At 43.9% G+C, this 14,384-nt stretch overlaps 1 protein-coding gene across 1 annotated transcript in view; it reads left to right on the top strand.

Moving 5' to 3' along the window:
• LOC311124650 (adhesion G protein-coupled receptor B2-like) overlaps positions 1-14,384 on the top strand; it is a gene marked incomplete at both ends in the record, with an annotated part of 63,969 nt that overhangs the window by 32,437 nt on the left and 17,148 nt on the right. The window contains 6 exons of the mRNA XM_084198762.1: positions 1,692-1,731; positions 2,384-2,398; positions 4,316-4,488; positions 7,176-7,862; positions 11,695-11,730; positions 13,591-13,707. Of these exons, the coding sequence (XP_084054888.1) occupies positions 1,692-1,731; positions 2,384-2,398; positions 4,316-4,488; positions 7,176-7,862; positions 11,695-11,730; positions 13,591-13,707 (1,068 nt within the window). The remainder of the gene's footprint in view (positions 1-1,691; positions 1,732-2,383; positions 2,399-4,315; positions 4,489-7,175; positions 7,863-11,694; positions 11,731-13,590; positions 13,708-14,384) is intronic.

The raw sequence follows: 14,384 nt of genomic DNA, 5'->3' as shown, positions 1-14,384 counted from the left end.
GATTTTTCACATAAATCAGTATTTCATTATAGAATAAGAATAACACCTTTTCACTTTATTGACTGTACTAAAGTATATGTAACAAGAATGATTCAGAAATGCAGCAATTTGCTTCAATCTTTACATATAGTAATTTACTTGTGAAAAATAAAAAGTTGAAACAAAAAACAAAATCCTGAAATTCCAGGGCTGCAATAATAATAAAAAAAAAAACATCAACAACATGTATAGGATAATCACGCATACTGTACAGTACTGTGAGGTGTTCTAGTTCTCCCTCTCTCCTGCATTTGGCCACAAGTTCTCATATTGATACCGGAGTTCTTTCACACTTTCACTGTTTATCTCAAAGGGTACAGTGTACATCTGCTTCATCCCTAGTTTATGTTATTTTATGTTTCTGACCGTCTTCACATTCCCAAAAGGGATATTGTCTGCCAGCACCCTGTCCCGAATTTCCCACAGTTTTATTGCATTGTTGCCAATTACCATGGCAACAATGGCAATTTCCTGCGCATCTGATAATATTCTGGCTCTCCCTCCTATGGGAGGCAAGCTTTGGATCCTACTGAAAAACACAAAACAATCAATATATTTCCAAATGTCAGTACATGTTAAAATGTGAACATACTGTGTTGTACGGTAATATGTAGTTCAATTATCATTGAACGATGCACATCACACCTGTTTTTGCTGGAAAATGTGTACTATTGATGCAACTGTTGAATGCTGCAGATTTGGTTTCACCCTTAAACCGGCCTCTCTCAAAGAGAGACCATGGTTTACAACATGGACAATAATTGTGGCCCTTATCTCATCAGGGACCACCACTCTTGGTCTTCCTCTCCTTTGTCCTCCACGCATTCTCCCTCAACCCTGCCCCTCTCCCTCTCCCTCTCCCTGCCCCTCTCTCTCTCCCTCTCCCTCTCCCTCTCCCTCTCCCTCTCCCTCTCCCTGCCACTCTTCTTTCCCCACCAACCGGTCTTCCTTGATCCATGTTTCCAAACTAAATCATTCAAAAGCCGTCCTCTTTTGTCTGTTTGGTAACGAGACTAAAACAGGACACTTGGGTAGGCTTTCAACTGAACTTGCAATCAGCTGTGTTTGGAGTGATTCAATATTCTGCTGAGATTTTCAATATGTTTCAATCTGGTTACTGCAGAAATGCACGACATTTGCCATCATTCTGTTTTGAATGTGTTTTTAACCGTTTTGGAAACAGTGTGTTAGCATTTGAAAACGTGCTGCAAATATATAGTTTTGCAGGTGGTGGAATATAAATGAGAAAAGAGTTCATGGATTTCGGAGAATGTGGTCATTGAATACATTTTGTGTGAAAGCAATGAAAAATGATTCACAGTTTGGTCCAGGTACACTTCTGTTTCGCTGACTGTGTGAAGAGTTTTGACAATGTGACTTCAGTTTTGACCAATCCATGTTAGCAATTGAAAAAAACTGTAATCGCTGTCTCTTGATGTTGTATTAGTTGGAATAGAATATTTGACTACTGTCTGTATTATTCTGTTTCCCAATGTTTCCCCAAAACCATACTATACCTATTACACACACAGACGCACACACACACACATACACAAACACACACACACACACACACACACACACACACACACAAACACACATACACACACTGCTGTGTAACTGTCTCTCTTCTTCCCCATGCTTTCTGCCAGTCGGACTTTGAAAAAGATGTGGACCTGGCGTGTCAAACAGGTATATTCTCTCTCTCTCTCTCTCTCTCTCTCTCTCTCTCTCTCTCTCTCTCTCTCTCTCTCTCTCTCTCTCTCTCTCTCTCTCTCTCTCTCTCTCTCTCTCTCTCCCTCCCTCTCTCCATCACACTCTTTTGAATCAGTCTAACATGCTGTCAATGTGCACAGGGGAGCACTACGCTATAGCTAAGGCTTTGCTTGTCTGAATGTAAATGCAGTGATGGGAAAAATGGAGTCTCGGAATTCAATCATGAGCGGGACTATTTTGCCCTGTCAATCACACTGATTTCGTCCAATGAGATCTCTCTGACTTGAAGGAATGAATCTCTTATTGGCTGAGCACGGTAGCCCTTGTTCCCCAGCACTGGAATTTGGATGTGTGTGTGTGTGTGTGTGTGTGCGTGTGTGTGTGTATGTGTGTGTGTGTGTGTGTGTGTGTGTGTGTGTGTGTGTGCGTCTGTGTGTGTGTGTGTGTATGTGTCTGTGTGTGTATGTGTCTGTGTGTGTTTGTGTGTGTGATGTGTGTGTGTGTACGTCTGTGTGTGTATGTGTCTGTGTGTGTATGTGTCTGTGTGTGTTTGTGTGTGTGATGTGTGTAACACTGTGGATGTAAATTAACACCCAGTCATGGTTCCTCTCCCCCTCCACCCTTGCAGAGAGAGGACACCCATGTAAGTCTGGCTCCAACCTGACCCTCAGAACACTGTCAATACTAATGGCCCAACCCTAACTTGAGATATACATCAAACTCCTAACTCAAACTTTCATGCAAATCTTGTAGAACAAAGAAGGATGTAAAAACGCTGCAGGGATAAACTGTTATGTCTTTGTAGATTTAAGGTGGTCTCTGATTAAGGGCCCTGTTCAGTAGAACAACATCTAAATGATTATTTTACTCCCTGACAATGGCTTTGCCGAGATTGTTTTCAGATTTTCTTCTATTGAACATTCCATTATAATAATATAATTGAATTATATGAAGAGTACCTTGATTCTCCTTGTTCTGTCTCTCATTAACATCAATACAGAAACTGTATGAAACTTTGAGCTACTTGCAGATGTACGTACTTACAGATCCTCCTCAGTTAATTGTGGCCCAGCAGTGACCACTTCAAACTCTTGACGATCTCAGTGTGTGCATGTAATTCAGCATGACTGTGTGACTATAAGGTGAGAGTAACGGTGGTACGACTTCGGACTGTATTCAATCAAAAACATTTAGTTGATTGATTGAATATGGCCCATTGAGTGACCATATCCAATCTGACCGGTGTAAGCCTGATTTTGTGACCAGGTTAGCATGAATGTGTTATTAATATGCATGTAGGGTTAAATATGTTGCTCCAGGTGAACTGTTGTGCTGACTATATACAGTAGGCCATGTTAGTATGACCTTTATGTCTATCTATTAGATTGACTAAGGCTACACCTCAAATGGCACCCTATTCCCTGCCTAGTGCACTACTTTTGCATGTGACCGTGATCAGAACAAGTGCACTATACAGGAACAGGATGTCATGTGATATTTGGCCTTATTCGTTTAGATGTTGACTCTTACCAGTTAGTCATATATTGTAGTAGGGTATTTTAGAAGTGTCTTCATTCCTTTGTTTGTTCACTAAACTAAAAGTATGACAATGAAAAGGACAACCCAAACATTCTCTAAGTCAAGGTTACTTTCATATTCTGTTTCATTGTGGTCTCGGTATAAGATATAAAATCTCATCCTACCTTGCTGTTGGTCTCAGGACACGCACAGACACAATATAAAGCAATCTGTCACAACTAGACAGGGAATAATGAGTTCCCATAGTGACCATGTGATGGAATGGAAGGCAGCAGCAGGGGGTTATCCAGGTCCATTTCATTTGGAGCCAGCTGCATTTTACACAATGTCACTGGCTGTGTCTCAAATGGCTCTACTTTTGACCTGAGCCCTATTGAGCCCTGGTCAAAAGTAGTGCACTATACAGAGAATATGGTGCCATTTGGGACAGAGACACTCTATCATACATCTAATCAAATAGCCAGACTGCCTCTATCTAGAGTATATACTGGGAGAGAATAGCTGAGGGCCACAGTGTCAGGAACAAAGCTCACCTCTGCTGCGTTACCCCTACCAATGGACCGGGCCAGATGGAGTCTAGAGAGGGTTTTCTGTCTTCTTGCCACTAGCTTTCAAGAGTTGATGAATGGTTCTGCTTCTTGTCATGTTTTGTTGCAGTTTTACATGTTTATTCATTCCATAGGTGTCTATTATTTAAAACCATGTTAGGAGGCTCAATGAACATATGCCTCTGTTCTCTCACTCTTTCTCTCTCTTTCTTTCTTTCTCTCTCTCTCTCTCTCTCTCTCTCTCTCTCTCTCTCTCTCTCTCTCTCTCTCTCTCTCTCTCTCTCTCTCTCTCTCTCTCACTCTCTCTGTTCGTACTATTTTCCCATCTTCCCCATTTTAACTGTTTTAATGTACTGTATTGCAAGTTGACTTCATATGCCTCACCCTCTTCTTTATATCCATCCGTCCTGCTATCTCTATTCTGCTCTCTATCCCCACCTCCTTTCCTCTCTCCCCTCCCTCTCTCCCTCCAGTCATCTTCAAGGAGGTGAACACCTGTAACCCAGCAACCATCACCGGGACCCTCTCCCGTATCTCCCTTGATGAAGAGGACGACCTCAAGCTGTCGGCCCACCAGGAAGGGGGCCTAGGGGTCAACTTCAGCTCCCTCCCCGGAAACATCCCCCCTCCTAACCTACTCGTCCAGGTGAGGGACTGATTGGATGGATGGATGGATGGGAAATGGGCGGATGGGCAATGGGATTAAATGCAAAAAAAAAACTACTCACACAATCAAATTTTGTTTCATTTAAGCCTATCAGTGTGCCGGACATTTGCATAGATCCTCCCTCTCAGGGCTGTTGGGGCATTAGGGGCAGCAGGTAGCCTAGCGGTTAGAGAGGCGACTCAGAGGGTTGCCAGCTCGAATCTGGCGGGAAGTGAGCTGGCAACCGGAGGGTTGCTGGTATGAAATCCTAGATGCCATTGACTGCTGTTGTGCCATTGAGCAAGGAACATAACCCCCCACAACAACAGATCCCCAGCGTCCAATGTGGCAGCCCCTCACACCTCTCCAAAACCTGAATATGTATGTGTGTCTTTCGGAGGGGTTGGGTTGAAGGTGGAAGTCACATTTCGGTTGGATTTGTACATTGACCAATAAAGTGATTTTAATATTACTATTTTTTTTAACCAGAAATGAAGTAAAACACTATACAGTAAATAGGCTTTAGTGATATCAGTGATAACTCATCTATAGTGTATTTAGTGATATCAGTGATAACTTATCTATACTGTCTTTAGTGATATCAGTGATAACTAATCTATATTGTATTTAGTGATATCAGTGATAACTAATCTATAGTATCTTTAGTGATATTGGTGATAACTAATCTATAGTGGCTTTAGTGATATCAGTGATAACTAATCTATAGTATCTTTAGTGATATCAGTGATAACTAATCTATAGTATCTTTAGTGATATATCAGTGATAACTAATCTATAGTGGCTTTAGTGATATCAGTGATAACGGATCTGTATTGTATTTATTGACATCAGCGATAACTAATCTCTAGTATCTTTAGTGATATCAGTGATAATTAATCTATAGTGGCTTTAGTGATATCAGTGATAACTAATCTATAGTATCTCTAGTGATATCAGTGATAACTAATCTATATTGTATTTAGTGATAGCATTTATAACTCATCTATAGTGTATTTAGTGATATCAGTGATAACTCATCTATACTGTCTTTAGTGATATCAGTGATAACTAATCTATATTGTATTTAGAAATATCAGTGATAACTAATCTATAGTATCTTTAGTGATATTGATGATAACTAATCTATAGTGGCTTTAGTGATATCAGTGATAACTAATCTATAGTATCTTTAGTGATATCAGTGATAACTCATCTATAGTATCTTTAGTGATATATCAGTTATAACTAATCTATAGTATCTCTAGTGATATCAGTGATAACTAATCTATATTGTATTTAGTGATAGCATTTATAACTCATCTATAGTGTATTTAGTGATATCAGTGATAACTCATCTATAGTGTATTTAGTGATATCAGTGATAACTCATCTATACTGTCTTTAGTGATATCAGTGATAACTAATCTATATTGTATTTAGAAATATCAGTGATAACTAATCTATAGTATCTTTAGTGATATTGGTGATAACTAATCTATAGTGGCTTTAGTGATATCAGTGATAACTAATCTATAGTATCTTTAGTGATATCAGTGATAACTAATCTATAATATCTTTAGTGATATCAGTGATAACAGATCTATATTGTATTTATTGACATCAGTGATAACTAATCTATAGTATCTTTAGTGATATCAGTGATAACTAATCTATAGTGGCTTTAGTGATATCAGTGATAACGGATCTATATTGTATTTATTGACATCAGTGATAACTAATCTATAGTATCTTTAGTGATATCAGTGATAATTAATCTATAGTGGCTTTAGCGATATCAGTGATAACTAATCTATAGTATCTCTAGTGATATCAGTGATAACTAATCTATATTGTATTTAGTGATATCAATGATAACTAATATTTAGTGATATCAGTGATAACTAATCTATATTGTATTTAGTGATATCCGTGGTAACTAATCTATATTGTCTTTAGTGATATCAGTGATAACTAATCTATATTGTATTTAGTGATATCAGTGATAACTAATCTATATTGTCTTTAGTGATATCAGTGATAACTAATCTAAATTGTATTTAGTGATATCAGTGATAACTAATCTATATTGTCTTTAGTGATATCAGTGATAACTAATCTATATTGTATTTAGTGATATCAGTGATAACTCATCTATATTGTCTTTAGTGATATCAGTGATAACTAATCTATATTGTATTTAGTGATATCAGTGATAACTAATCTATATTGTCTTTAGTGATATCAGTGATAACCAATCTATATTGTATTTAGTGATAGAAAAAAAATTGCTATCTAGAACCTAAAAGGGTTCTTCGTCTGTCCCCATACGATAACCCTTTGAAGCCCTTTTTGGTTCCAGGTAGAACTCTTTTGGGCTCCATGTCTACCTGGAACCAAAAAGGGTTATCCTATGGGGACAGCTGAAGAACCCTTTTGGAACCCTTTTTTCAAAGAGTGTATTTAGTGATGTCAGTGATTTTCTAGTCCCTCCTGTAGCTCAGTTGGTAGAGCATGGCGCTTGCAACGCCAGGGTTGTGGGTTCGATTCCCACGGGGGCCCAGTATGAAAAATTTATGCAGTCACTAACTGTAAGTCGCTCTGGATAAGAGTGTCTGCTAAATTACTAAAATGTAAATAATATATTTAGTGACGGCTCCTTAATGTGAGTTCCCCGTCCCACCATGCAGGTGCCCCCGCTGGGTGTTCTGAATGAGCTGAGTGACACCCCTGTGAAGAAGGAGGTGAACGTGGAGCAGCAGATGCACCAGGGGAACCCCAGGAACACGGCGCCTGTCTACCTGTGCACCGAGAGCGGGATGGGCTGGTCTCGACCGCCCCCTCCTCCCAACACTCTGGATGGACCTGGTGGGGGAGGGGAGGGGGACTATATGGTGTTACCCCGTAGGACGGTCAGTTTAAAACCCCCTCTGCCCCCAGGGCTGGGCCTGGGGCTGGGGGGTGAGGACAAGCCGCTGAGCATTGCAGTGGACGACCCGCCTTTCCCCCCGCCCCCATCGCCCATGACCCTCCACCCGGTGGAGAGCGAGGCCTACCCGGCTGACTTCATCTCCCCCAGCGACCACAACATGAACATGAACATGGACATGAACATGAACCGTTCTTACGGGACGCTCAAGCAGCTCCCCGTGCACGGGGGTCACGGTCCCCAGGGCCACATGCACGCTCCAGGCGTCCACATCCACGGAGGCCACATGCACGGCTACGGGCACTCGCTGCAGCTGAAGCCGGGCCAGATGCCGTCGGTGAGGCAGATTCTAACAGGAGGGGGAGGCACGGTGGAGCGCACCCTGACCCTGCCACGCAACCTGGGCAGCACCAACACTAACACCAGCCTCTCCGCTGGCTCCCTGGAGGTAAAGAGAGAGGGATGGAGGGACGGGAGGAGAGAGGGGTGGAAAAGTGTTTTCAACCAGGTAGCATCACAGCTAGCATCAGTCTCTCTGCTTGCTGGCTTCCTGGACAAAAATAAAAAGGAAGGGGGTGATGGAGGGAACCGATGGGAGGAGAAGGGAGGAGAAGGGAGGATGGGGGGAGAAGGCAGGATGGGGGGAGAAGGGAGGATGGGGGGAGAAGGCAGGATGGGGGGAGAAGGCAAGATGGGGGGAGAAGGCAGGATGGGGGGAGAAGGCAGGATGGGGGGAGAAGGGAGGATGGGGGGAGAAGGCAGGATGGGAGGAGAGGGGAGAAGGGAGGATGGGAGGAGAAGGCAGGATGGGAAGAGAAGGGAGGATGGGAGGAGAAGGCAGGATGGGAGGAGAAGGGAGAAGGGAGGAGAAGGCAGGATGGGAGGAGAAGGGAGGATGGGGGGAGAAGGGAGGATGGGGGAGATGGGAGGAGAAGGCAGGATGGGGGGAGAAGGCAGGATGGGAGGAGGATGGGAGGAAAAGGGAGGAAAAGGGAGGAGAAGGGAGGATGGGAGGATGGGAGGAGAAGGGAGGAGAAGGGAGGATGGGGGAGAAGGGAGGATGGGAGGAGAAGGCAGGATGGGAGGAGGATGGGAGGATGGGGGGAGAAGGGAGGATGGGAGGAGAAGGGAGGATGGGAGGAGAAGGGAGGAGAAGGGAGGATGGGAGGAGAAGGCAGGATGGGGGGAGAAGGCAGGATGGGGGAGAAGGGGTGCCAGATATAAACACAAACTGCTCTCTCCACACACACACGTTGTTCAGATACAAGGTTGAACAAAACCCATCACAGAAAGAACACACACCAATCTTTCTCACATACACACTGTGTGTTATCAGAGGGGTGAAAGAGCTTACTGTTGAAACATAGTGACTTCCTATAGTCATGTCCCAGGGTTGATATTGGAAGAGAGAGAGGATGGGTATGAAGAATAAACCAGGGTATTGAATGGTGATTTAACTGTGGATGCCGCTGTGATCAAGGTCTGTGAGAAGTCTGTGTGTGAGGCATGCATGCGCGCATTCTTGTGGAAATATAACCACTAGTCCAGGGTTTCCCCAACTCGGTCCTGGGGACCGCAAGGGGTGCACGATTTGGTTTTTCCCTAACACTGCACAGCTGATTCAAATAACCAACTAATCAGAAAGCTTTGATCATTTGAATCAGCTGTGTAGTGCTAGGGCAAAAACCAAAAGGTGCACCAATTGGGGTCCCCAGGACAGAGTTGGGGAAACGCTGCTCTAGTCGGTTATATGTGTGAGAAATGATTACTTATTATGGGATATAAAGACGTCTACATTCATGCAGATGGATAAACACACACACAAATACTTGTGTGTCTATAATCACCCTCCCGGCGTACAAGGAGGCAGAGCAGATGGGGTGAGAGGGACAGGAGAACAGGAGAGTGCCTGTCTGCCCACCTTAATTACATACACACACACACACACACACACACACACACACACACACACACACACACACTCAGGATCCTGCTGCCTCACAAGGTTGATGAAGGAATGGGGACAGTACTTACACCGAAGGACAGAGAAGTGCACATGCTTTATGTAGAATGAAATACATTACAGCCCAGTCTTTAAAACATCTCACTCACTCAGATGTATGGCTGCATCCCAAATAGCACCCTCTTCCCTATTTAGTGCACTGCTTTTGACCAGGGGTAGGCCCACTATATAGGGAATAGGGTATAATTCTGAACTCAGACTTTGAGAGTCCACTCCTGAATATCGTTAAACATCCCTCTGAGAGACCTCTGAGATATCCCTGTGCTTAGCGGGATGTATTGTCTCTGTCCCAAATGACACCACATGAGGTTGGTGGCCCCTTAATTGGGGAGGACGTGCACATGGTAATGGCTGGAACAGAATCAGTGGAATGGTTTCAAATACATCAAACATGGTTTCCATGTGTTTAATGCCATTCCATTTGCTCCGTTCCAGCCATTATTATGAGCCGTCCTCCCTTCAGCAGCCTCCACTGAATGACACCCTATTCCCTCTATAGCACACTACTTTTGACCTGTGGCTCTGGTCAAAAGTAGTGCACTATAAAGGGAATAGGATTCCATTTGGGACGCAGCCATCATTTATCAGATGCTTGGATAAGCAGTTTATTTGACGGAGCTTGAATGCTCCTTAAAATCAAACTCAAACATGAAGATGCATAGTGTAACAAATTACAGAAATGGACTTGATTGCTTTTGAGATTCTGGAGAGGGGTTGAGGTTTTGGTATTGAAACGGCTTGATTTGTAGATTTTAATGTGAAAGCTAGAATAAGTCCATTGAAAAGCTCTGTAATGGTGTTTGCTGCTGTGAAGAGACTGGCATGAAAAGTAGAGGAGGGAGTGATGATGGAAGGAGAGGAGAGGAGAGGAGAGGAGAGGAGAGGAGAGGAGAGGAGAGGAGAGGAGAGGAGAGGAGAGGAGAGGAGAGGAGAGGAGAGGAGAGGAGAGGAGAGGAGAGGAGAGGAGAGGAGAGGAGAGGAGACAAACACATATTTTCCCCCTTTTCATGTGATCACTTGATCTTATGTGAAGTTAATGTGACAACATGTAACAACATGTAAGGCAACATGTGATAACATGAAACCACACGTGAAAAGGGATTTCAGCTAACTGTAGGACCAGGGCTTTCAGCTAAATGTAGGACCAGGGCTTTCAGCTAACTGTAGGACCAGGGCTTTCAGCTAAATGTAGGACCAGGGCTTTCAGCTAACGGTAGGACCAGGGCTTTCAGCTAAATGTAGGACCAGGGCTTTCAGCTAAATGTAGGACCAGGGCTTTCAGCTAAATGTAGGACCAGGGCTTTCAGCTAACTGTAGGACCAGGGCTTTCAGCTAAATGTAGGACCAGGGCTTTCAGCTAACGGTAGGACCAGGGCTTTCAGCTAAATGTAGGACCAGGGCTCTCAGCTAACGGTAGGACCAGGGCTTTCAGCTAACGGTAGGACCAGGGCTTTCAGCTAACGGTAGGACCAGGGCTTTCAGCTAACGGTAGGACCAGGGCTTTCAGCTAACTGTAGGACCAGGGCTTTCAGCTAACTGTAGGACCAGGGCTCTCAGCTAACGGTAGGACCAGGGCTCTCAGCTAACGGTAGGACCAGGGCTTTCAGCTAACTGTAGGACCAGGGCTTTCAGCTAAATGTAGGGTCAATCTTCTCAGTGGTGTAAAGGGTTTCTGAGAAAGAGAGGGAGATGAAGCGAGAGAGCGAAAGAGAGAGAATGTCAGGGATAGACCAAAAGGCAGAGAGTTAACTCTTAAGTGGACTACATCCATCTCTTAGTGTACAGTAGGTACAGTCGTCCTTTAGGTTATACCAAGCTATGGAGTGACTGAGTGGTCTGACACAGGAGACAGCATGGAAGACAGTTGAAGGACATTACATTACTGTCTCAATCATTTAGGACATACCTTCAATAGAATAAAGGCTGTTGGTTATTGAGAACTTTAATAATATGTTTATTTTAAATAGATTTGACTGTAACATTGAATCCAAAGCAATGTACAGTAGACTGGTTTATTCTGAATATGTTGCCCATGTGGGAATGAAGCCCACAAGGTTCCAACAACCGAGTCATCAGAAGGACTGAATTCCATTGGAACCACTACATGACGTGTTTGTGTGTTTTGTGTTCACATGCACGTGGCAAGTAAAAACTACTACTTTGTTACACACGTGTTTATGTTGATGATCAGTGGAGGGGTCCAGGGATCTACAGACATTGATCATATCTTCTCTCCCCCGACCCCCTCCTCCCTCAGAGGAAAAGAGTACGGTACTCTGAGCTGGACTTTGAGGTAAGGTCCCACCCCCCACCCTCCCTTCAGGCTGTCTCTGCTTCTGTCTGCTTCAGCCAGGTTTGAGTGACGCATAGAGGAGACAATGGCATCGCTAACCCCCACGCCCCCTTGCGCCTGTGTCCCCCTTGAATTTGACTTGGTACAGTCCAACCCATGCATAGTGTAGCCTGTTTCTACAACAAGGATCTAGGGCACCCCCTGTAAATGGATGGAGTTGGTTTTGACTGATTTTAGCTTGATTGGCCAAATGATTGATATATTGAACATATACCAGCAGGTATACAAAAAACAATAACTTAATGTAACTTTTTTCAATGAATCCGTCAATCATTTCAATCTGAATGGAAAATGCACAATGGGGTGCCAGGTCTTGGTTGAAGAAACAATGGTTTAGTAGAACGCTTTGTGTGGATGAATGATTGATGGTGAGTTTATGCAAGTTTGGTATGATGTGTGTGTTTTGGGCGTAATCACGTGTGTTTGTGTGTGTGTTGGAGTGCAATAATCGCTCCGTGGAATGAACAAGCCTTGGGAATCTTGCAAATCTCCAGTCTCAAACAGCCCCCCCAACAATAAACTAAACTAAACCCCTTTGCTTTATTCAATGAATATTGGCTTTCCTTCCCCCTTATCCTTACCTTGTAAGTACTGGAGACTTGCTTTCCACTGCGTAGGCCTTGTCCATAGTAGAACTAAGGTATGTGTGGACTGTTGCACAACTAACAGGCTAACAAGCACTAGCGCTTAGCTACAGTTGGATAACCTGGAGTAGGATGATGTTGCCTAAGGGCAACTATTACCCAGAACTTATAACCCTTCCTGTCTGGCGTAGTCTGCAAAACTGCATGATATGTTCCTCAAAATGGCTGACTTCCTGTGTCAAAATGGACGCCAGTGTACCCCTTCACAGAGTGAGTGTCTGAGGGAGTGAGAGTTCAAGGTAAAGTAAGTGAGAGAAAAGAGCAGTGATGACAGACATGACACAGGAGAAGGGGCAGCGGGGACAAAAAACAACAGACAGTGACAGAAAGAAAGAGGGAGCTTTGGAGAGCGGGAGAGGTCGACTTTAAAGGAAGTAGATGTAAAGTTACTTATGAAGGCAGACTCTGAGACACAGAGAGAGAGAGAACTGACAGATGGAGAGAAGACAGTGCAGACTCTGTGGTAATTGGTGGCAGCGGTCACAGCCGGCCTTGGCCAGAGTGTCTGAGTTTGTGAGTGTCGCTGTCTGGCCCCTGTGTCTCTCTACGCCCTCTGATCGGCTATGTCGATTAGACGACACACCGCGCTGCTTAAGCGCTAGCCATTAGCGAAGAGAGCGAGTCGCTGTGACAAGGTCTCTATCCTGTCAGGGACTTCCACTTCCACTTGTAATAGGACATAGTTGCTCTTATAGATAATGGAACTTATAAGGTCAGTTGAGTCTCAGCTAAATGGTGAGGGGTAGGATTTGGGGAGGGTAAGATGATCCTAGATCTGTACTTACAGGAAACTTTTACTCAGAGACACTTCACTGCTGGCTAGTTGCTAACTAACTAATGCTAACTTGCTAAATAGCTAACACTAACATTAATGCAGCCTGTTTGGCTCTCATATCCATTCAGAGTAAACTCATTGACATGTTACATCACAGGCAGCATCGAGGCCTAATAGAGAACAGAGACATTTTAGCGAGAAGATGGGAGGACTCAGCTATCTATCCATCTATCCATCCCCTCCTCCCCCTCGCTGAGGCTGTCATCGCTCTCAGTCCCTTGGTCTCTTCCTCCTCATTGGCCCCTCCTCCCCCTCATCCCCTATCTATCTATCTATCTTTTTATTTTCTTCATTTTTGTTGTACCTTCCTTCTCCTTCCAGAAAGTGATGCACACTCGCAAAAGACACTCTGAGCTGTACCCTGAGCTCAACCACCCCACCACCAAGTTCCACACCATAGACAGGTATAACAGGGACCCCACCATGTCCACTTTCAAGGTAAGAGCCCGACCCTACGGGGCGATTGGGAAACGGGGGCTAACTGCCCCCACCTCAACAACCCCTCCACACCACTCCCTACTCCCCCCTCACTGAGCTCAGCTCATTACCACCCCTAGTGGATCACCTATGAAATGGCATTGTTAATAAGAGAATCTAGCATCTTTACAACAGTGACACCTAGTGTGTTTTTTTTTGGTAAGGTTAGTAGTTAGTATACCCCCCACCTGGCACCTTAAGGTAAGGTTAGTAGTTAGTAAACCCCCCACCTGGCACCTTTTAGATAGGGAACATACTGTACTAAGGGCTGATTAGATAGGGAATATACTAAGAGCTGATTAGATAGGGAACATACTAAGAGCTGATTAGATAGGGAACATACTAAGAGCTGATTAGATAGGGAACATACTAAGAGCTGATTAGATAGGGGACATACTAAGAGCTGATTAGATAGGGAACATACTAACAGCTTAGATAAGGAACACTAAGAGCTTAGATAGAGAACATACTAAGGGCTGGTTAGATAGAGAACATACTAAGAGCTTAGATAGGGAACATACTAAGAGCTGATTAGATAGGGGACATACTAAGAGCTTAGATAGGGAACATACTAAGAGCTGATTAGATAGGGAACATACTAAGAGCTGATTAGATAGGGAACATACTAAGAGCTGATT

This window comes from Coregonus lavaretus, assembly GCF_964263955.1.
Source record: "Coregonus lavaretus genome assembly, contig: HAP1_SCAFFOLD_3038, whole genome shotgun sequence".
NCBI classification, from domain to species: domain Eukaryota; kingdom Metazoa; phylum Chordata; class Actinopteri; order Salmoniformes; family Salmonidae; genus Coregonus; species Coregonus lavaretus.
The sequence above is the reverse complement of the archived record's forward strand: the minus strand, read 5'-3'. Positions and strand labels throughout refer to the sequence as shown.